General features: G+C 43.1%; 1 protein-coding gene and 1 pseudogene across 1 annotated transcript; one reads left to right on the top strand and one right to left on the bottom strand.

Moving 5' to 3' along the window:
* The first annotated feature begins 1,048 nt into the window (after positions 1 to 1,048).
* Positions 1,049 to 11,330, top strand: LOC111953209 (organic solute transporter subunit alpha). The gene is made up of 6 exons (XM_023972331.2): positions 1,049 to 1,501; positions 9,089 to 9,240; positions 9,609 to 9,682; positions 10,056 to 10,214; positions 10,666 to 10,777; positions 11,018 to 11,330. Exons 1-6 carry the CDS (start codon positions 1,432 to 1,434, stop codon positions 11,195 to 11,197), a joined length of 747 nt encoding a protein of 248 aa, XP_023828099.1. The 5' UTR covers positions 1,049 to 1,431; the 3' UTR covers positions 11,198 to 11,330.
* A 10,005-nt stretch (positions 11,331 to 21,335) lies between these two features.
* Positions 21,336 to 25,127, bottom strand: LOC111953826 (choline-phosphate cytidylyltransferase B-like; annotated as a pseudogene).

Below are 25,127 nucleotides of genomic sequence, written 5' to 3'. Positions count from 1 at the left end.
ACTGAGTTTAAATGTATTTGGCTAAGGTGTATGTAAACTTCCTGACTTCAACTGTAGTAGAATAGAAGAGTGAATGCAACTTTATTGGCCACCCAGGTATGTACACTCTGTATATTAAATTCTGCTTTTCTAAGGAAGTGGGGAACAAGCTATAAATACCTCACATGATGACACCACTGTGCTCATCTCCATAGCAGCCAGCGGCATGTGATGGGGAACGCTGGGGATAAAGTTGGACTCCGGTTCCTACTCAGGAATGCCCCCCCCCCTCCTCCCCCTCTCTTTCGCCCCTCCTTAACCACATTGTGTTTCCGTTATAATTTTTAATTTAACCTTTATTTAATTAGGCAAGTCGGTTAAGAACAAATTCTTATTTTACCATGACGACCTACCCCGGCCAAACCTTAACGCTGGACCAAATGTGCGCCGCCTCATGGAACTCCCAATCGTAGCCGGTTGTGATACAGTCTGGAATTGAACCAGTGTCTGAAGTGACACCTCTAACACTGAGATGCAGTGCCTTAGACCGCTGCGCCACTCAGGAGCCATTTCCATGAATTAAGTGGTTAACTGCCAGTGATAAACTCTCACAAACACACATCCTAGTTATTTCATGTATTTTAAATAAATAGAGCTTTTTTTCCATCAAAAGTGTACTTTGTTCTGATGGAAATAGAACGTTATTTAGACAAGATATTTCTGTGAGCCTACTCATGTAGCACGCAGCACGTAAAGGAGTCATCTTTATACTGTGTATGTACCATTGTAGCCTATGTGACAGCATGGGCAACGCCATTGATGCTACAACCCATAGGAATCAAATCAAATGTTATTTGTCACACGCTCCGAATACAACTCAGTTGACTACTTTAAAATGTCGGAAACATGATGGAAGCCCTCAATGGCGCTGCCCATGCTAAGACAGCCTTTTGGCTACCAAATGCCTCTATCATTTTCTATGGCTCTTCACTGCAGAGAGAGCGAAAGAGAGAGGGGAGTGGGGAGTGGGTAGGGCCGTTGCGAACTAGTAGGCAAACGTTTGAGTAATTCTCCGCGCGCTGGGCATGATTGCACAATTGGTCCCGTGGAGGGGTCCCTAGCCCTACAACGAGTAGACACAAGCCCATGAGTTCCCAGAAAGCGCCCATGCGGTGCAGCCGGAGCAGAAGGCAGGTCCAAATATTTCAACAAGTATTTAGAAATCCGTGATTCCTCTCTGATTTCGCCCGCAGTTGCGCATTTCAGAGGGGAGCCGTAGCGGATGCCCCTAGCAGCAGCACTCCACGCATAATTTATTTATTCATTCATTTCCTATCACCAGTGACTGCTGCCAACTGGATGCGTCTGAGTGGTTGAGGGATAGATAGCTCTTTGTTTTCGTCCCCCGCCGCCCTCTACTTGCTCCAGAACTTCTAACCAAGCTGACTAAGGATGGACGGGAACCGAACCATCGACCCAAGCTGCAGTGAAAAACCTCCCGTGGCCATCGACATCATTCTCAGTGAGTTGAGCCGCTCGTCTAGGCCCGTAGCTGCGCTTTCCATAACTAGCCAACGATAACTTTTTAGCTGCCAAGTGCCGTTAGTTTCTCCAATCTGCCAGCTACTTTTTTCTGACTGATTGATTGCGCTTGTCCTGTAAACATTGAAAAGGCATTGCCAATTTGCCACCAGGTCCATGGGCTATTATTAAACGCACATTCAAGTTGGTTACATTCTAGGTTAGTTACATTCTAAGCTACGTTAGCTAAGTTTCCATCCAATTGATGACACATTTTCATGCGAATATTCTAAAAACCGCACGAAAACAAGTGCTACCATCTAATTGAGATGTTTCCATCAAATGGACTTGTTGTGGCTAGGGTACTAGGGGGTAACTAGTCCCCACTAAGAACAATGTCTATTTACTGACACAAAAAAACAAATGTTTGGAGAGAAAAAATTGGTATGTGGATGAAGGTCATGCTTTAGGCGAATAAACTATGAAGGGAAATTAATGGCTACAGTTTACACTTTTTAGTTATTTCATGAAATGTTGTTTTTAGAAAAGGGATGTTTTTTTTTTTCAAGTACCGGGGGGCAGTTACCTCTATAGAATTATGGGATAAGGTTTCACAGAAGTGTTAAAATCCATTTAATCAGTTTTATTTAGTAAGTAATATTTAAAAGCTAAGTCTAGTTATCTTATTTTAATGATTTAAATCAAATACGGGGGGAAATGGTGTTGCACATGTCACCATTAATATCCGCAGTATGAGGAGATTTGATATATCTTACCTGCACTGTTATTGCACGATATCTCACCTGCTCTGCTATTGCACGATATCTCACCTGCTCTGCTATTGCAGGATATCTCACCTGCACATTCATTCTCTTTGTTCTTTCTTTGATGTTCCCTTTCCATACAATCCATTTTGTAGTGGTGGAAAAACGACCCAATTTTCATACTTGAGTAAAGGTATAGACACCTTTTTTTAAAGAAAATGACACAAGTAAAAGTTAAGGTCGCCCAATAAAATACTACTTGAGTACAAGTCAAAGTATTTGATTTTAAATGTACTTAAATATCAAAAGTAAAAGTATAAATCATTTAAAATGTGTTATATTAAGCAAACCAGACGACACAATTATTATTATTTTTTTAATTTACAGATAGCCAGGGTCACAGTTCAACACTCAGACATTATTTAAAAACAAAGCATTTGTGTTTAGTGAATCTGCCAGATCAGAGGCAGTAGGGATGTTCTCTAACTGCATGTAGCTCAGGACCTGAAGCAAGGATATGCATATTTATTTTTTATTTTTATTTTTTTTAACCATTATTTTACCAGGTAAGTTGACTGAGAACACGTTCTCATTTGCAGCAACGACCTGGGGAATAGTTACAGGGGAGAGGAGGGGGATGAATGAGCCAATTGTAAACTAATATTCTTGATACCATGTGAAAGGCAATACTTTGAATGTTGTGGAAATGTGAAGTTAATGTAGGAAAATATAACACATTAGATCTGGTAAAAGATAATACAAACAAAAAAAACATGCGTTTTCAATTTTTTTTGTTTTTCATCTTTGAAATGCTAGAGAAAGGCCATCATAATATTGTAGTTTAGGCACAATTTAGATTTTGGCCACTAGATGGCAGCAGTGTGTGCGAAGTTTCAGATTGATCCAGTGAAGCATGGCAGTACTGGACAATATTTTGTATCAAGTATGCCCAAAGTGTTCCGAACTGGTCAATTGATACATTTTCAAGTACATAACTATAGAGAACATACAAAAATTATATGGTAATACAACGTTTACATTTACACACTCCCAGGAATGTCATACATGATGGATCATTAGCTTATACACTAACTTTCACACATCTAGATGGCCGGGCAGGGTGGGTGTGGAGCCAAAGAAAGCAGGGGTTCAAACTGTAGATCCCAGTTCCTACATTTGAATAAAAACATGTATTTTATCAAACAAAACTATGCTACATTTTATCTCTGGGACCCTCAGGATGACAAATCAGAGCAAGATTACTGAATGTAAATACATTATCAGGACATTTTTTGTTGAGCAAGAGCAGTGGCAGCCTGGTAGTGTCGGGAAAATAATTTGGTGACATCTTGTGGTCTTAATGTGAATTACAGGGTGGGGGCAGTTACCCCTAGTACCCTAGAAGTTTGTGTGTAATACAAGTGCATAAAATTAACTTTTGCAGTTAAATACGCATGTATCCAATTAAAAATACAGGTCAAATGGGTTTGCTTCGCATTTTCAACTTTACTTATGGCTTTGTCACAAAATGTTGCGTTACATAGCGACTGTGCCCACATGGTTGACGTTTTGCGTTTCCGTTTTCTGTAACCATATTTTCAGTTCACATTTGGTTAGAATTTTACTTCGATATGATGGTTATGATATCAATATTTGCGCATAAAGGTGTTACCCGCCACAATTTCTTGCATAATTAATTCTGCAGACACAAAAATATCCCACCTTGTATTTAGTTTTGTCGACATTTGGAAAGTTTACGAACAAATGTGCTGTTTCTATCAGGCCTGTGGTGAAATTCTTTATCAGATGTGTACTTTCCTCACAAACAGGCTGGATGGAAACCCAACCTGGACTCAGGGATAGACGTAACCTAGTAGATGTAAATCCGAGACATTTAATTAGTATGTTATGTTTTGTATGGTATGTATTAATTTGTGGATGTCCATCATCCATACGTTTTTGCCTGAAATTACCTTCTGTCTTACTTAACCATACCAAACGTAATTTATCGTGCAAGATCGAATCCCTGAGCTGACAAGGTAAAAATCTGTCGTTCTGCCCCTGAGCAAGGCAGTTAACCCACTGTTCCCCGAGCGCCAAAGACGTGGATGTCGATTAAGGCAGCCCTCCGCACCTCTCTGATTCAGAGGGGAAGGGTTAAATGCGGAAGACACATTTCAGTCAGTTTCAAAATTACTTTTGGATAAAAGGGATTATTAGATGATGTAATCTCTCCAATCTCAATAGGGACTGAATGTATTATGCAGCTAAATCTGTAACTATAACCAGGTTTCCCAGCTTGGTCTCATAGACTAGACTTAACATAGTAAACCTAAATCCGGAACACTCAAATTAGTATTATTTTAATTTTTTTACCTTTATTTAACTAGGCAAGTCAGTTAAGAACAAATTCTTATTTTCAATGACAGCCCACTGTTCCTAGGCCAACTGCCCTTTTATCCAAAAGTAATTTTGAAACTGACTGAAATGTGTCTTCCGCATTTAACCCTTCCCCTCTGAATCAGAGAGGTGCGGAGGGCTGCCATAATCGACATCCATGTCTATGGCGCTCGAGGAACAGGGGGTTAACTGCCTTGTTCAGGGGCAGAACGACAGATTTTTACCTTGTCAGCTCAGAGATTCGAATTGGAATGGCTGCAATGAAACAGTGCACACACACAATAAGATTATTTATTGATGTTTAGAGGCTTGATGATGTCTGAGGATGGTTGAACCACGAAACTATGGTTTTAAGGGTTTCATCACACCACATTACCCGTGGCTGGCCACACACTGGTATGTAGCCTATAGTGTGTATCCTGGTATGTAGGCCTACTTACATTCCTAAAGTATTGTCACGCAAAGTAGTTTCCCTCTACAGCACCCCGCGGTTACAGTAGGAACAGTATAAATAGGATGTGACGGATGCTCTGTTTGGACGACATAACTGTTGGTCTGACCAATAGCAGGCAGGCATAACATGTGTGTACTGCAGATCCGCCCATCCCTGACGTTTGACCGCATGGTCAACAGTCCTACATCCTACCCCTGCTCTGCATCACTCTGGATAATCTGAGTTCTGAATCCGGTCTTGGTGTTGATATAGTGTGTTGGAAAGGAGGGTGCATTTTCCTCCCTAATGGCTAAGTTACAGTAAGCAGACCCTTGATCTGAAGAAGCAACAATTTCATGACACTGTTAAAAACACATCTGTAACTCGCTGGAGTGGACTGAAACACAATCCTCTACCCATCCCTCGCTCTTCTCTAATCATGTCCTTATGGGTATGTCTCATCTCCCTCCCTCCCCCATCCCTCCCCTCCTCTCTCTCTCTCTAATCATGTCCTTATGCCTCTTTCACAAACCAAGATGCTCTCCCAGAAATCATGGAGCAAGCACTTCCTTCCCCCACTTCTTTAAGGAATTAACATGATCCACACACACCCACACAGCTGTGAAGAGTACACGGCCCAAAGCTAAATAGCTAATCAAATGGCTACCCAGACTACCTGCATTGACACGACAATGGGCCGCAGGATCTCGTCACGGTATCTCGGTGCATTCAAATTGCCATCGATAAAATGCAATTGTGTTCGTTGTCCGTAGCTAATGCCTTCCAATACCATAACCCCACCGCCACCATGGAGCACTCTGTTCACAACGCTGACATCAGCAAACCGCTCGATGACACGATGCCATAAACACAATCTGCCATCTCCCGGTACAATTGAAACCGGGATTCATCCGTGAAGAGCACACTTCTCGAAGGGTGCCACTGACCATCGAAGGTGAACATTTGCCCACTGAAGTCAGTTACGACGCCAAACTGCATTCAGGTCAAGACCGTGGTGAGGATGACGAGCACACGGATGAGCTTCCCTCAGATGGTTTCTGATAGTTTGTGCAGAAATACTTTGGTTGTGCAAACCCACAGATTCATTAGCTGTCTGGGTGGCTGGTCTCAGACGATCCCGCAGGTAAAGAAGCTTGATGTCTAGGTCTTGGGCTGGCGTGGTTACACGTAGTCTGCAGTTGTGAGGCCGGTTGGACGTATTGTCAAATTTTCTAAAACGACGTTTAGAGAGAAATGACGATTAAATTCCCTGCAATAGCTCTGGGGGACATTCCTGTAGTCAGCATGCCAATTGCACACTCCCTCAACTTGAGACATCTGTGGCATTATGTTGCACATTCTAGTGGCCTTTTATTGTCCCAAGCACAAGGTCCACTTATATAATGATCATGCTGTTTAATCAGCTTCTTGATATGCCACACCTGTCAGGTGGATGGATTATCTTGACAAAGGATAAATGCTCACTGACAGGGATGTAAGCAAATATGTGCACATAATCGGATATATATATATTTTTGTGTGTGTATGGAACAATTCTGGGATCTTTTATTTCAGCTCATGAAACAACACTTTACATGTTGTGTTTTATATTTCTGTTCAGTATATTTGCATACGCTTCCAACAGATATACCTCACCAGACACGCCACTGCGGTTTTCTTCACTGTACCCAAACCAAAAACAGATTTAATGTGTCGCTCAGTTATGCATTGAGCCATGTCATCGTGGAAAGCTCTGCCACCAGTGGTTGCTCAGGCAAAAAACAAGTTTAGCTTTAAAAAATGGATATAAGATTTTTTTTTTTTAATCACAGAGCCTCTCCTATTTTTTTAAAGATCTAATTTAACTGTATATAATAATTTTTATTAATTATTAGTATGTATATATGAATAGTGTGGAAATAGTATTTATTGTCTGTTGGTGTCTTTTGTAAATTAATGTAATATCTTATGTTGGTCTTCTGTATTACTATTCTGTACTTTGTCATGTATTTGTACGTTTTTTTTATTTGGACGCCAGGAAGAGTAGCTTCTACATGTGCAGTAGCTAAAGGGGATCCTAATAAACTAAACGGAACATTGCCTCGGTTCTCCCTGTATATATCCATGTTATTTTTACTTGTTATTCATTATTCACTGTGTGTGTCTTTACACACCTACTCATTCAAGGGTTTTTCTATATTTTTTACTATGTTCTACATTGTAGAATAATAGTGAAGACATCAACACTATGAAATAACACATCATGTAGTAACCTAAAAAAATGTTAAACAAATCAACATTTATTTTATATTTAAGATTTTTCAAAGTAGCTACCCTTTCCTTGATGACAGCTTTGCAAACGCTTGGCATTCACGCAACTAGCTTCACCTGGAATCCTTTTCCAGGTGAAGTTCCCACATATACTGAGCACTTATTGGCTCCTTTTCCTTCACTCTGCGGTTCAACTCATCCCAAACCATCTCAATTGGGTTGAGGTCAGGTGATTGTGGTGGCCAGGTCATCTGATGCAGCACTCCATCACTCTCCGTCTTGGACAAATAGCCCTTACACAGCCTGGAGGTGTGTTGGGTCATTGTCCTGTTGAAAAACAAATGATAGTCCCACTAAGTGCAAACCAGATGGGATGGCGGATCGCTGCAGAATGCTGTGGTAGCCATGCTGGTTAAGTGGGCCTTGAATGTCACCAGCAAAGCACCCCCACACCATCACACCTCCTCCATGGTTCACGATGGAAACTACACATGCAGAGATCATCCGTTCACCTACTCTGCGTCTCACAAAGACATGGCGGTTGGAACGAAAAATCTCAAATTTGGACTCATCAGACCAAAGGACAGATTTCCACTGGTCTAATGTCCGTTACTTGTGTTTCTTGGCCCAAGCATGTCGATTTTTCTTATTGGTGTCCTTTAGGAGTGGTTTCTTTGCAGCAATTTGACCATGAAGCCTGATTCAGTCTCCTCTGAACAGTTGATGTTGAGATGTTTGTTACTTGAACTCTGTGAAGCATTTATTTGGGCTGCAATTTCTGAGGCTGGTAACTGTAATGAATTTATCCTCTGCAGCAGAGGTAACTCTGGGTCTTCCTTTCCTGTGGTGGTCCTCATGAGAGCCAGTTTCATCATAGCGGTTGATGGTTTTTGCGACTGCAATTGAAGAAACTTTCAAAGTTCTTAATGTTCCTTATTGACTGACCTTCATGTCTTAAAGTAATGATGGACTGTTGTTCCTCTTTGCTTATTTGAGCTGTTCTTGCCATAATATGGACTTGGTATTTTACCAAATAGGGCTGTATTCTGTATACCACCCCTACCTTGTCACAACACAACTGATTGGCTCAAACGCTTTAAGAAGGAAAGAAATTCTACAAATTTAACTTTTAACAAGGCACACCTGTTAATTGAAATGCATTACAGGTGACTACCTCATGAAGCTGGTTGAGAGAATGCCTAGAGTGTGCAAAGCTGTCAAGGTAAAGGGTGGCTACTCAAGAATTTAAAATAAATCTATTTTGATTTAACACTTTGTTTTGGTTACTACATGATTCCATATGTGTTATTTCATAGTTTTGATGTCTTCACTATTATTCTGCAATGTCAAAACAAAGGAAAACCATTTAATGAGTAGATGTGTCCAACCTTTTGAATAGTACTGTATATATCATGTTAACTCTTCATTGTTGGAAAATGATCCATAAGTAAGCATTTCACTGTTAGTCTAAACCTGCTGTTTATGAAGAATGTGACAAATAACATTTTGTTTGACATGGCTGTCTGCAGACATGTATACAAGTGTATTTGTGTATGTGTCAGTTTATTCTTAGTTAATTGTGTGGCCAGGGGTACCGGCGTTTGCATGTGTGAGTTAGTTACTCTGTGTTTGGCAGACGGGATGGTGCTGTTTTTTGATTTCCTGTTGGATACTTTTCATTGTCTTCCTGTAAACACCTCCTCTGTCTGTCTGTCTTTAGAGTTGGACATCTTTGGTATCATCCTGTACTCAGTGCTGACCTTCATGGCAGCGGTGTCCATGCTGGTCTACATAGAGGAGTGTTGGTACATCTACCGGAAGGTTCCCTCCCACAAGAAGAGCGCCATCATCTGGGTCAACGGGGCAGCGCCGGTAAGAACACACTGAAGGCAGCCTTTAATCTGGTACCTGCTGGTACTACTGCTATGTCCCCCTACAGTAGAAACACGTGTGGTAAGAACACACTGAAGGCAGCCTTTAATCTGGTACCTGCTGGTACTACTGCTATGTCCCCCTACAGTAGAAACACATGTGGTAAGAACACACTGAAGGCAGCCTTTAATCTGGTACCTACTGGTACGTCCCTTTACAGAAGAAACACATGCGGCCAAGGAACAAAATAACAACTTTAGTTATGACCCATCCCGTCAGTTTACTAGGAAATTCTAGGGCAGTAGCACGGTTAGGAAGGATGCATTGGTATAGCATTCAGACTAAGTCTGTATGTCTGTGTGTGTCAGGTGATCGCCACCATGTCCTGTCTGGGGATGTGGATTCCCCGAGCCACCATGTTTACTGACATGACCTCCGCCTGGTATGTTACTCATCCCTCGCTCTTTTCCTATCTCTCTCCTGTCTTTCATTTTCTCTATGTATCAATTTTTCTCTCATATTGTCTCTCTCTCTCTTCCATCCTATCCTCTTTCCTCTCTTCCACCTTCTATCTCTTCCTGTGTCTGAGTGGATCTGGGGTTCTCTTGATCTCAGACTCCTTCTGTGACAGACAGGAAACCCATTAGAGAGCAGGAAGACATACCCTGTGTCAGCAAAACCTACAGAGATACTAAAGACACCATTACAATAGTGTGTGTAGATCTTTCCACACCCATCTCTCCCTCTGTCTATCTTCCCTCCTTCACTGCTTGGCGTTCTTGATGTGTGGAACATGTTTGTGCCTGCCTCCACAGCTACTTTGCGATCGTCGTGTTTAAGTTCCTGGTGTTAATGATCGAGGAGGTGGGGGGTGACGAGGCGTTTCTACGGCGAGCAGGGAGGAACAAACTGAAGATCAGTACTGGTCCCTGCTGCTGCTGCTGCCTCTGTCTACCCCATGTTAACATCACACGGTAACACACACAGTTTAGTAGTGAAACTATCTGTATTGGTTCAGGCCCCAACAGCTTGAATGTACCCCCTGGCCACTCACCCTCGTATGGGTCCATATAGAGACATGTCAGAAAACATTATCACCCCAAATATGCCCCCTACTGGTCATTGCACCCTATAGGACATGAGATATTACAAAGTCATACTAATATGTTAAATATATGTATACAATATACATATGAAATAATGTTAAATATATGTATACAATATACATATGAAATAATATGTTAAATATATGTATACAATATACATATGAAATAATAATGTTAAATATATGTATACAATATACATATGAAATAATATGTTAAATATATGTATACAATATACATATGAAATAATATGTTAAATATATGTATACAATATACATATGAAATATATGTTGATAGAATGTTTTCCTGTGGTTTTCTCCAGACGGAGTTTGTTCCTGCTGAAGTTGGGGTCATTCCAGTTCGCCCTGATGAAGGTTGTCTTCACCATTCTGTCAATCATCCTCTGGACCAATGGCAACTTCAACGTTACAGATGTGAGTGTGGGGCGTCAACACACGCATACCTACAATCACACACACGGAACCATATTCTTTCCAAACGCACACGCCCATATGAAAACTCCCATACACACACACACACACACACACACACACACACATATACACACTCACAGACGTAACAGAGTTGACTCTGTCCCGCTCATCTCCATAACCTGGGCTGGAACCGGGGACTATCTACACACACATATACTCCCAACGCCGTATGTGTTTCAGACGGCGGTAACGGGAGCGTCTATCTGGATCTCCCTGGGAGTGGGGGTCCTGACCATCATAGCACTGTGGCCTGTAGCCATCATGTTCATGCATCTCAGGACCGTGCTGCGCAGCCTCAAGATCATTCCCAAATACGCCATGTACCAGGTGAGATTACACACACAAGCACACGCTATGTAAGTGAGCCAATCAGAGGAAAGAGGTAAAGCACGGCTCTCCAACCCTGTTCCTGGAGAGCTACTGTCCTGTAGGTTTTCACTCCAGCCCTGTTCCTGCAGAGCTACTGTCCTGTAGGTTTTCACTCCAACCCTGTTCCTGCCAGAGGAGGGGGGGGGCCAAAGAGCTTACTTCAACTGTAGTTTTCACTTCCACCACCCCTGCTTCCATGCAGAGACACTGACCTGTAGGTTTTCACTCCCAACGCCTGGTTCCCGGCACGCAGCTTGACTGTCTGCAGGCGTTTCACTCCAAGAACCCCTGTTCCTGGAAGACATACTGTCCTGCAGTTTCACTCCAACCCTGTTCCTGGAGAGCTACCCCTCCTGCAGGTTTTCACTCCAAACCCTAATCTAGTGCACCTGATCTAATAATTAGCTGAATCAGGTTCCTTAGCCTTTACAATCTGGGGCTTTGAATGAGAACCTGCAGGGGAGAGAGAGCTCTCCAGAAGACAGGTATTCAGAGGAAGGATCAACTAGAAGAGGCTACTCTCTGGATGTAATAACATCGAAAGGCCCACCTCAACCAACTCAACAAGTTCAGTTAAAGTCCAATACCTGACAACCAATTCAGTGTTTTAACCTCATGCTTAGCACAGTGTTATTAGATGTATGATTACCCCATATGATCAGCTGCTGCAGCTGTATAATAAGCCGTAGCTAGTGGCTCTTAAGTCCGAGAGCATCGCACCTCAAGCCATAATACATCAAGACATACCATCGACATAAATATTCCGATGCGAATTAACTATCCGACAATCTTTCCATCCCCCCGCTCAATTTCCTTACCTCCATTACCCAGGAAATCACGATGCCGCCAAGTAACCAACCCTAGGACAGTGTGCCCTAACCCGAAATGATATGGAACCCAGTATTCAATGACCATGATCCAATTTGAGAGCTAACCTCCTCTCCATCATGAATGGCATTCTCTCACACTCATTATCACCCCAAGCATCCCATTCATCACTATATTCCCTTATTAAACATATACCACACATCCTCCTCAACCAAGCAGGATTAAAACAAATATCCTGTCAACATAATGCTAGATCCTGCTGACCCTAGTTAACGCTAGATAATGCAAAATTAAACCAGAGAGCGGGAATATCCAATTGTCTAATGTTCTGACCTCTCTCATATCCGTGTTAACCCTACCGTTAATTACTTAATAGACACCTACTCACTCATAATAAGTACCATAATTAATCAATTTGATTTTATCATTCTCGAAATTGCATCTCTGGTCGCTTTCCCGGAGATCCTTCATTGCTACCAAGGAGACCGCACCGCCCAGAACCAACACTTCAGTCCACCCCATACACAACCCCCCTCTCAAACGAATAGCAACTCTCTTCACATTCCGGATTAAACCCCCCACCTCTTCTCCCACCGCCCTCAACCTCCTCTCCCCAATCCCTACCTTACGTCTCCCTCCTTCCTCCCCACTATTCCACCCCTTATTCAAAAATAAACCATCAAGGACATTTCTACATTTCTCATGCTAGCAACACTCTCCCCCCTCGTCTTACTTCTGTCTTCACATTCCCAATATCGACTAATCATCCACCATGACGTAGTCTGTGCAGAACTGCCCAAGCCTACATCTCTAACCACCTAATGCCTCTTCTCTCAGGGCCCACGCAACCATCCTACCTAACTGCTCTACTCCCTAGTCTTAAATGTAAATCCTCTTTGCGTCAGTGCTTCCCATATTATCTTCTCCTCCCTCCCGTCCTGTGCTGTCCTTCGATCGTCTTTGACCCTCTCGAGGCATCGGACACCAATTAAACTCCAATAGCCTCTAATCTCATAAACTCGAAATAACTCCCGCGCTAGTGTGCGCACAAAGAACTGAATTTACAAATGCTACGCTAGCCACGCTCTCTCTAGCTGAGGATTTAGGATAGAAGAGAGGAGGAAGACTGGGAACGAGAGGTGAGGACTCTCTCTCCCAAACAGCCCTCCTCACTCGTCTGCTACCCAATCGACCCCTGGACCAGGAGGAGAGAGGGACCGTGAAAACTTAACATCTCAGAGCTCGAAAGACGAAAAGAACGAAGGCCCAAGGCTACGGACATGAGCCTACCTCGCTCCGCCCCCTCTCTCTCACACTCAATCTTCCCACACACCCTCTCTTACTCCCAGGATCTTTCCCCCCCCCGCCCTAAGAGTCGATCCCACGCCTACTCCTCTACTCTCCCACGTCCCTCCCTCCTCTCTCTCCCATTCCTCCCACCGCTCTACTGCTCCCCCCCTCTACCTCCCCACCTCCCATCTCGCTCCCCACCGGCACACTCCTCCCTCTCTCCCCCCCCTCTCTTCTCCCATCTCTCTCCCACGCCCTCCTCCTCTCTCTCTCCACATCTCCCCCCCCTCGTCTCTCCACGCCCCCTCCTCTCTCTCGCCATCTCTTCCCACGGCCCTCTCTCTCCCACGACCCTGCCTCCTCTCTCTCCCCCCCTCCTCCCATCTCTCTCCACGCACCTCCTCCTCTCCTCTCCCTCTCTCTCTCCCATCTCTTCCCCCCCTCTCTCCCCACGCCCCTCCCTTCTCTCATCCCATCTCTCCCCCCCTCTCTCTCCCACGCCCTCCTCCCTCTCATCTCCCGTCCTCACGTCTCCCATATCTCTGCCACCGCCGTACATCTCGTCCACAACCATGCTACGCATTCCTAGCTGACGTCTCGCCGCACCCCTCTCCCAAGTTCTCTTCCCGCAACCCCCATCAATCTCTAAGCCCACGCGTGAGACACATTCCTCGCTTCTCGTCGCCCCCAGTGCTCTCTCCCATAGCATACTCCCACCGGCCTCATGCCTATCTGCCCACCACACGTCCTATCTTCTCGTGTAGTGATAGAGAGTACAAACAGTTGTAATCCTGAGGAGATGAGATTCAATCAAATGGAACAACCTTATGCGAGTAAGCCCGCCATGAATTGTAACGTATCAGCCAAGTACGAAAGCCAACTTCCATATAGACGAACAAAGACAATGAGCGAAGAGACGGACCACGAGCATAAGGATGTCATTCTAATCAGCCGAAAGAACTGCATGCGATAAAGGCGCAGTTGACGGAGAAACCAGAAACTGACAAGGTGGAAAAGAATTGTGGAAGGAGAAACAAGCAAACCAGAACTGTATTGCCTCTGCCCTGTGTGTGTGTGTGTGTGTGCACACGCGTACGTTTAAGGGAGAATTATGTGGGATTAGGATCCGTTGGAGAATACTGATATATTCTCACATGTGTATATGGACTAAACTGACAGAACGCAATGGATGACCTGAGCTTGTTGTGTTCTGTTACACTGAATTGTGCAATAAGAAATCAGTTCAGTACTTTTCTTGGTGAGCAAAGTGGTTGAGGTGGATCATAATTCTTCACCTCTCAGCCAGTGTGTTTGAATGTGATAGTGTTGCTGTTATGTAACTGTAATATATAAGAATGATTTCAGAAATGTATTTTTATCACAAGTTATACGTTTTGCCATTGTGAACTTTGTACTGTATCATAATGATCCATTTATAATGTATACATTTTTTAAAAACGTTTTAATTTGAGGATTTTATATTTTGTCATTTGTTTTTCAGTAGGCATGCACACCCACACACAGGTCTGGGTTAGGGTGGGCAGATTAGTTGTAGAGGAGAAACCTGTATTTGTTGCAGTGGCATGATTGACAGAGTGACACTGAGCAGCAGTAGCCTACATTGACAACATTTGGGTAAGGTTATGCCAACATTACCAAGGTCACTGACAGATCACCACAGCTCGTTGTCCTCTCATCCTCTTCAGATCTGTATCTTGTGGAATCTGAGTAATCACAACAACCCAGATACAGGTTTAGATTAGAAGTCCTGGTAAACATACAGTACCAGTCAAAAGTTTGGACCCACTAATTCATTACTATTTTCTACATAGTAGAATAATAGTGAAGACATCAAAACTATGAAATAACACATATGGAATCATGTAGTGAACAAAGTGTTAAACAAATAATGTGATATTTGAGATTCTTCAAAGTAGCCACCCTTTGCCTTGATGACAGCTTTGCACACTCAGCATTCTCTCAACCAGCTTCACCTGGAATGCTTTTCCAACAGTGTTGAAGGAGTTCCCACATATGCTGAGAACTTGTTGGCTGCTTTTCCTTCACTCTGCGGTCCAACTCATCCCAAACAATCTCAATTGAGTTGAGATCGGGTGATTCTGGAGGCCAGGTCATCTGATGCAGCACTCCATCACTCCTTGGTCAAATAGCTCTTACAAATCTAACTGTATTTGTCACATGCACCGAATACAACAGGTTTAGACTTTACAGTGAAATGCTTACTTACAAGCCCTTAACCAACAATGCAGTTTTAAGAAAAATACCTAATAAAAGTAACAAATAATTAAAGAGCAGCAGTAAAATAACAATTGCGAGGCTATATACAGGGGGTACCGGTAGTCAGTGTCCGGGGGCACCGGTTAGTCGAGTTAATATGTACATGTAGAGTTATTAAAGTGACTATGCATAGATAATAAACAGAGTAGCAGCAGCTTAAATGAGGGGGGGCACTGCAAATAGTCTGAGTAGACATTTGACTAGATGTTCAGCAGTCTTGTGGCTTGGGGGTAGAAGCTGTTTAGAAGCCTCTTGGACCTAGACTTGGTGCTCCGGTACCGCTTGCCGTGTGGTAGCAGAGAGAACAGTCTATGACTTGGGTGGTTGGAGTCTTTGACAATTTTTAGGGCATTCTTCTGACACATATAGAATGGTATAGAGGTCCTGGATGGCAGGAAGCTTGGCCTCAGTGATGTACTGGGCCGCACGCACTACCCTCTGTAGTGCCTTGCGGTCGGAGGCCGAGCAGTTTCCATGCCAGGCAGTGATGCAACCAGTCAGGATGCACTCGATGGTGCAGCTGTAGAACCTTTTGAGGACCCATACTGCAATACCTTCTACAATACCTACTACAATACCTACTACAATACCTACTGTAATACGAACTGTAATACCTACTGCAATACCTACTGTAATACTTACTTTAAAACCTACTACAATACCTACTAAGATACCTACTGTAATACCTACTGTAAAACCTACCTTAATGACCTACTGCAATACCTACTACAATACCCACTCTAAAACCTACTGTAACACCTTCTACAATACCTACTGTACACCTACTGCAATATCCACTTTAATACCTACTACAATACCTACTGTAATACCTAATACAATACCTGATGTAACAGCTACCACAATACCTACTACAATATCTACTGTAATACCTACTGTAATACTCACTGCAATACATACTGTAATACATACTTTAATACTTACTTTAAAACCTACTACAATACCTACTGTAAAACCTACCTTAATGCCTACTGCAATACCTACTACAATACCTACTGTAATATCTAATACAATACCTGCTGTAACACCTACCACAATACCGTACTGTAATACCTACTACAATATATACTGTAACCTACTGTAATACTCACTTTACCTTATACAATACCTACTGCAATACCTACAACAATACCCACCGAATACCTACTGTACACCTACTGTAATGTGTACTGTAATACCTACTGTAATACCTAATACAAAACCTGCTGTAATACCTACTACAATACCTACTGTAAAATGTACTGTAATACTAATACAATACCTGCTTTAATACCTACTACAATACCTACTGTAATATGTACTGTAATACCTACTGTAATACCTAATACAATACCTGCTGTAATACCTACTACAATACCTACTGTAATATGTACTGTAATACCTACTGTAATACCTAATACAATACCTGCTGTAATACCTACTACAATACCTACTGTAATACCCACTTTAATACTTACTGCTATACTTTCTACAATACCTACTGTAATACCTACTACAATACCTACTATAATACATACTGCAATACCTACTGTAACTCACTTTAATACCTACTACAATACCTACTGTAATACATACGACAATACCTACTGCAATACCTACTACAATACCTACTGTAATACCTACTGCAAAACCTACTGTAATACCCACTTTAATACCTACTGCAATACCTACTGCAATACCTACTGCAAAACATACTGTACTACCTACTGCCAGACCTACTGTAATACCTACTACAATACCCACTGCAATGCCTACTGCAATGCCTACTGCAATACACTACTACAATACCTACTGAAATACATACTGCAATACCTACTGTAATACCCACTTTAATACCTACTACAATACCTACTGTAATACAGACGACAATACCTACTGTAATACATACAACAATACCTGCTGTAATACCTACTGTAATACCTACTGCAATGACTACTGTAATACCTACTACAATACCTACTGCAAAACCTACTGTAATACCTACTACAATACCTACTGTAATGTGTACTGTAATACCTGCTGTAATACCTACTACAATACCCACTGTAATACCTACTGTAAAATGTACTGTAATACCTGCTGTAATACCTAATACAATACCTGCTGTAATACCTACTACAATACCTACGTATACCTACTGCAATATCTACTACAATACCTACTACAATACCTACTGTAATATGTACTGTAATACCTACTGTAATACCTAATACAATACCTGCTGTAATACCTACTACAATACCTACTGTAATACCCACTTTAATACTTACTGCTATACTTTCTACAATACCTACTGTAATACCTACTACAATACCTACTATAATACATACTGCAATACCTACTGTAACTCACTTTAATACCTACTACAATACCTACTGTAATACATACGACAATACCTACTGCAATACTCACTACAATACCTACTGTAATACCTACTGCAAAACCTACTGTAATACCACTTTAATACCTACTGCAATACCTACTGCAAAACATACTGTACTACCTACTGCCAGACCTACTGTAATACCTACTACAATACCCACTGCAATGCCTACTGCAATGCCTACTGCAATACCTACTACAATACCTACTGAAATACATACTGCAATACCTACTGTAATACCCACTTTAATACCTACTACAATACCTACTGTAATACAGACGACAATACCTACTGTATACATACAACAATACCTGCTGTAATACCTACTGTAATACCTACTGCAATGACTACTGGTAATACCTACTACAAATACCTACTGCAAAACCTACTGTAATACCTACTACAATACCTACTGTAATGTGTACTGTAAATACCTGCTGTAATACCACTACAATACCCACTTGAATACCTACTGTAAAATGTACTGTAATACCTGCTGTAATACCTAATACATACCTGCTGTAATACCTAACAAATACCTACTGCAATATCTATACACAAACCTACTGCAAAACCTACTGTAATACCTACTACAACACCTACTGTATACTGCTCTACCTACTACAACACCTACTGTAATACCTACTGCAATACCTACTGTAATACCTACTACAATACCTACTGTAATACATACTACAATACCTACTGTAATACCTACTACAATACCTACTGTAATACTTACTACAATACCTACTGTAATACCTACTGCAATACCTTCTACAATACCTACGTACTACCTACTGCAAAACCTACTGTAATACAAACTTTAATACCTACTACAATACCCACTCTAATACTTACTGTAATACCTACTGCAATACCTTCTACAATACCACTGTAATACCTACTGCAATATCTTCTACAATACCTACTGTAATACCTACTGCAATACCTACTGTAATACCCACTTTAATACTTACGTGAACACCTACTACAATACCTACTGCAATACCTACTGCAACACCTACTGCAAAACCTACTGTAATACAAAATGTAATACCTACTTCAATACCTACTGTAATACCCACTTTAATACCTACTTGCAAAATCTACTGTAACAACCTAATGTAATTCCTACTTTAATACCTACTTTAATACCTACTATAATACATACTTCAATACCCACTTTATACCTACTGCTATACTTTCTACAATACCTACTGTAATACCTACTGTAATACGAACTTTAATACCTACTACAATACCCACTGCAGTACCTACTGTAATACCTACTTCAGTACCTACTGTAATACCTACTGCAGTACCTACTGTAATACCTACTGTCAGTACCTACTGTAAACATGACAGTACTACTGTAATACCTACTGCAGTACCTACTGTAAAACCTACTGCAGTACCTGCTGTAATACCTACTGCAGTACCTGCTGTAATACCTACTGCAGTACCTGCTGTAATACCTACTGCAGTACCTGCTGTAAATTATTCAAACCTACAGTAAAAAGAAGAAAAACAACTGCTCTGTTCTGCTCTCGTGTGTGTGTGTGTGTGTGTGTGTGTGTGTGTGTGTGTGTGTGTGTGTGTGTGGTGGTTGTGTGTGTGTGTGTAAATCTGTATCTGCTGAAAAAGAGAGAGATTGAGAGGAAACAATCACCAAGCTGCTTCTCTTTCAATGATTTTCCTTTTCTATTTATTTACATATGAAGCCATTAGAAAATAAAACAATACAAACAGAAACAGACATTCCAAAGTTCGTACATAGAGTGCAGGGTTACATACGTTACAAGAACCTCTCTAAGGCAGATCAGGAGTTGTGTGGTAGCAAGTGGTTTAATGTGCTCTCATGTGGCTTTCTGCTGTGGAACAGTTGTGTCATAGCGAGAGACATTGATCTGAAGAGGTCACAGTTCTGTGTGGTGTTGTGACTAGCTAGGCCAGGGGCCATTATGACTCTACCACAGCAGAGGTGAACAAGCCAATCCACAAATGGCCGGTACTAGTTTTTGTTCCAGCCACCTGATTCTATGGCCACGCCAGCCATGCCAGCCTTTTGTGGATATCACTGGCCATACCGGGACTATAACCTTTGTTCTCTGGTCTCTAAGGAAAGTCCCTGAATAAGCTCAGTCACAATTGTACATTCTAAATGCTACTGAATTGCTAGATCATTTTCTGTAGCTGTTTACAAGAGATGGGCCGGGCAGGCGCCCACATTGGGAAAGGGGGGAGACGAACCTCCCTGGTACTGAAGTTCCAAGTGTTCTGTTAATTATGCAATCACCAATCAGGTACTGAGTTCCACGGTGTTACCATTGTCGAGTCATTTAGCAGACACTCTTATCCAAAGCAATTAGGGTTAAGTGCCTTGCTCAAGGGCACATCAACAGATTTTTCACCTCGTCAGCTCGAGGATTCACCTAGTGAACTCGAGGATTCGAACTAGCGACATTTCAGTTACAGGCCCAACACTCTTAACTGCTAAGCTACCCCCCACCCCATCCATAATTTATGCAGTCCCTATGGCAAATAATCTGTTACAGAATCATTTGTGATTCAGTGGGGTGCATTTCAATAGTCTTAAGTAGCCATCTCTCCTCGTCTCACAGGAAGGATGAAGCTACACTACAACTCTAGAGGACAGTGTTTCTCTCTTAAGTCTCCACTAGGGCACAGTCAGTCAGCAGGTACCATGTTACAGAATGATGCAGGTAGAAACAGAATGCATYGGGCAGACACAGTCTATTATCTTATTGCTATAAGCATGGAGAACTGTGTTGTTTGTCTATGAAGTCGCGTCTTATCTGGAGAGCTCTGTAACAGTGTAGGCCTGCTCACTGGATATCACACTGCAAAAAGTCACACTGCAGTTGATCGCTGTACAATATCTCCTATCATGTTCACCCTAGTTGTTCTCACAATGAGATAAAAAATGAAAGGAATGAGAAAAGAAAGGGAGGACATAAAAGGATGGAGTGATATGATCAACAGGCATTTTTTTATTTACTGCCTCTGTCAGACCTGAGCAATCGAAACAGATCAGTCGCATCATCTTCTCTACACTCCATCTGCTTCATTGGCCAGGCAACAAGGACTGTGATGGCTTCTTTGTGCTATAGCACTAGACTACATTTCCATGATCCACCTCTGTCTTGCATATCTACTTCCTGGAAGATACAGTTTTAGCATCCTGTCATTGCTGTCAGTGTGTGGAAGAAGATGACAGAGAGTGTGGTGTGTGTGTGTGTGGTGTGTGTGTGTGTGTGTGTGTGTGTGTGTGGTGTGTGTGGTGGGGGGCGGGGGGGGGGTCAAATCATGACGTCAGTGATCTTCAGGTTGGAGTTCTAGAAAGATGTCAGAGTTTCCATTTGGAATTCTGAGTTAGTTGACTGTTGAAAACAATTTTACCAGTCGGAGCTCGTTTTTTCCCACGTTCTAAATTGTCTTGAATTGACTAAAGTTGGAAGTCAAAGATTTCCGACTTCCCAGTTGTTTTGAACATGGCATGTGTTCCACAGTCCGGGGCATACTTTTCGTTCTCATCCTCTTCACTCATGCTACTGAAGGAGGCTGAGGCCTCTTTGGGTGAGGAGGGGGAGGCTAGCCTGGGCTGAGACCAGCGAGAGGGAGGAGATGGGGAACGGGATGGAGACAGTTGCCTGGGTGGACTGTTGCTAGGTGACCCGCGAGGTGACATGGCGTAGGAGATCATCCGACCACTACGCTCACTAAACACCTGTTTCTGTTGGGGGGGGGGGGGGGGGGGGGGGGGGGGGGGGGGGGGGGGGGGCGAGATGGTAGGGGGATGGAGAGAGAGAGGGCGGAGGAGAGTGATGGAAAGAGAGGAAGGGAAAGAGTGGAGAGAGGATAGGGGGGAGGGATAGAGAGAGAGAGTTAAGAGAGGGATGGAGGGAGGGAGGGGGGTGGGAAGAGTGGAGAGAGGATAGGGTGGAGGGTAGTGAGGATATGGTGGAGGGATGGAGGAGAGAGAGAGAGAGAGAGAGAGAGAGAGAGAGAGAGGAAGTCGGAGAGAGACAGAGACCGGTATGTGGAGAGTACTTTCACTTCAAATACTAGTCTAGTTGGAGGTATACAGTTTAGATCATAGATTAGATTTGTGAACAAAGAAGTGACATGGCAGATGAGTGATTGTAAAATTTGCATGAGTGGAGCATGAGACAGGCCTTACTTACCCATGTTCCATCTGGGCCGAAAAGTTCAGGAAGTTCCAATGAACTCCCGTGATTTCTCTTCCCACTTCTGTATGAGGTCATGGCTCTTCTCCTCCACGCGGTAGACAAAGTGTTTACTCTTTTCCTCCACCGTCTTCACCTTTCTCCTTCATACGGTCCACCTGGTTCTGAAGGCAGTACTTCTTCTCCTGAGGAAGGTTGGAGGAAGGTTGGATGGAGGTTGGAGGGAGGTTGGGAGAAGATGGAGGAATGTTGGAGGGAGCTTGGAGAGAGGTTGGAGGGAGGGAGGTTGGGAGAACGTTGGAGGGAGCTTGGATGAACGTTGGAGAGAGGTTGGAGGAAAGTTGAAGGAATGAGAGAGGGAGGCAGGAAGATTGGGGAATGTTGGAGGGAGGGGGAGGGAGGTTGGGAGAAGTTGGAGCGAGGATGGAGGGAGGTTGGAGGAAGGTTGGAGGAAAGTTGAAGGAATGTTGGAGGGAGGCAGGAAGGTTGGAGGAAAGTTGAAGGCAGGTTGGGGGGAGGTTGGAGAGATGTTGGAGGGAGGTTGGAGGAGGTTGGATGAAGGTTGGGGGGAGGTTGGAGAGATGTTGGAGGAAGGTTGGAGGGAGGGAGTGGAGGGAGCTGAATTCCTTGGTGTTACCATCGTTGAAATGATGTAAACATCCATTCATTTATGAGTCGCTAAGGCAATGGGGTGCATCTCAATAGTCTAAAGGGCTCTGTCACAGTGATTTACAGAATTCAGCACGTAACAGTACGTAGAAACTACGTAGAACTACGTAGAGAGCTATGCAAACTATGTTCCGTCAGATCCATTGTGTAGACTGTGTGGAGTCTTTAAGTAGCCATCTCTCCTCGTCTCCCAGGAAGGATACGCTACACTACAACTCTGGAGGACATGTGTTTCTCTCTGTTAAGTCTCCACTAGGGCACAGTCAGTCGCAGGTACCATGTTACAGAATGATGCAGGTAGAAACAGAATGCATAGGGCAGACACAGTCTATTATCTATTCTATGAGCATGAGAACTGTTTCTGTTTGTCTATGAAGTCCGTCTCTATCTGGAGAGCTCTGTAACAGTGTAGGCCTGCTCACTGGATATCACACTGCAAAAAAGTCACACTGCAGTCGATCGCTGTACAATATCTCCTATCATGTTCACCCTAGTTGACGATTAAAACTAAAAGAAAGGATGGAGAAAAGGGAGGATGTAAAATGATGGAGTGATATGATCAACAGGTTGGAGGGAGGTTGGGGGTGAAAGGAAGGTTGGAGGAAGGTTGGACGGAGGTTGGAGGAAGGTTGTAGGAATGTTGGAGGGAGGTTGTAGGAAGGTTGTAGGAAGGTTGGAGAAATGTTGGAGGGAGGTTGGAGGGAGGTTGAAGGAATGTTGCCTCCTTCATACGGTCCACCTGGTTCTGCAGGCGGTACTTCTTCTCCTGAGGAAGGTTAGAGGGAGGTTGAAGAGAGGGAGGTTGAAGAGAGGGAGGTTGAAGAGAGGGAGGTTGAAGGAAGGTTGGAGAGAGGTTGGAGGAAGGTGGAAGGAGGTTGGAGGGAGGTTAGAGGGAGGTTGAAGAGAGGGAGGTTGGAGGAAGGTTGGAGAGAGATTGGAGGAAGGTGGAAGGAGGTTGGAGGGAGGTTAGAGGAAGGTTGAAGAGAGGGAGGTTGGAGGAAGGTGAAGGAGGTTGGAGGAAGGTTGGCTGTACTGTATGTCTGTGTGTTTTTTGAAAGTTATCAGTTATGTTCCAAGTGTACACGGACACACATGCGCACAAAAGCGACAGTTCTGTTAAGGGTAGACAGCACACAGACACACACACTTACGTTGATGAAGCTGACGTTGAGCTCTTTAGCAGTGTAGCCTCGCTGTAGGTTGCGTCTAGCGTAGAGGTCGTAGTCTCGTACGATACGAGTGATCAGGTCAGAGGTCGAGATACCCTCCGTCCGCTGGGTCGGCACGAACATGCCTGGAACACACACACACACACACACACACACACACATTATAAATAAACACCCACACATATTCTAAATATATTATAGATAAACATCCACACAGATGAACAAGCGCACACACACACTGATCGTCGAGGACCATCCTTCCCTAATCGGAAAACCTGGTGAAGTCAATGGCAGAAAGTCGCTAAAAAGTGGTGGAAACCCCATTGTAAATTAGTGACGCTTCGCAACGCGTCAAACCAATCAAATGACTTGGTTGCTTAGGAGGAGAGTGTTGAAGCCATACAGTCATTTGTTCAAGCAGAGGAGATGTAATGTCTTCAAAGACTACAGCACAATTCTGGCAAAACAGAATTACGTTTGATCTATTTTCTGCAAAATTGCAAACTAGCAAAACGGTACACAACAACTCTTTGCAGTCGGTAAACAGTAACAAACATAACACGCTGCACCCCTCCTAAGGGCACGTGGGGGAGGTTTCTTAAAATGTAACATCTAATCAAATTGTAGCTGCTGAAAGCCGGCGGAACATTCTAGACATTTCGGCTAATAAAAGAATCTCCAGACGTATGGATACCTGAAACTGATTCTGAATAGAGCTTTACACACACACATACACACACCTGCCTCCTTGATGTGTTTGTAGACGTCCTCAGTTCCTGCTGAGGAGTATGGGATATCGTCATGAGCCACAAAATCGATCTAAGAAACAATCAGAACACAAGAAGACAAGAATCACAGAACAGGAAGACAAGAATCACAGAACAGGAAGACAAGAATCACAGAACAGGAAGACAAGAATCACAGAACAGGAAGACAGCTCTTACCCTCATTCTTTCATCCTCTCTTCTTCTGTTCCCAGATCCATCACTAGTTTACCACTGTTCTGCTCTTACCTCATTCTTCTTCATCCTCTCTTCTTCTGTTCCCAGCTCCAT

The sequence above is a fragment of the Salvelinus sp. IW2-2015 genome, linkage group LG27, assembly GCF_002910315.2.
Source record: "Salvelinus sp. IW2-2015 linkage group LG27, ASM291031v2, whole genome shotgun sequence".
Classification (NCBI taxonomy): domain Eukaryota; kingdom Metazoa; phylum Chordata; class Actinopteri; order Salmoniformes; family Salmonidae; genus Salvelinus; species Salvelinus sp. IW2-2015.
This window is presented reverse-complemented; position numbering and strand designations above follow the sequence as displayed.

Coding starts and splice junctions, on each gene's coding strand:
- LOC111953209 (XM_023972331.2), top strand. CDS start 1,432: ATGGACGGGAACCGAACCATCGACCCAAGCTGCAGTGAAAAACCTCCC. Junction 9,683..10,055: donor ACTGACATGACCTCCGCCTG/GTATGTTACTCA, acceptor CTGCCTCCACAG/CTACTTTGCGATCGTCGTGT. Junction 10,215..10,665: donor CCCCATGTTAACATCACACG/GTAACACACACA, acceptor GGTTTTCTCCAG/ACGGAGTTTGTTCCTGCTGA.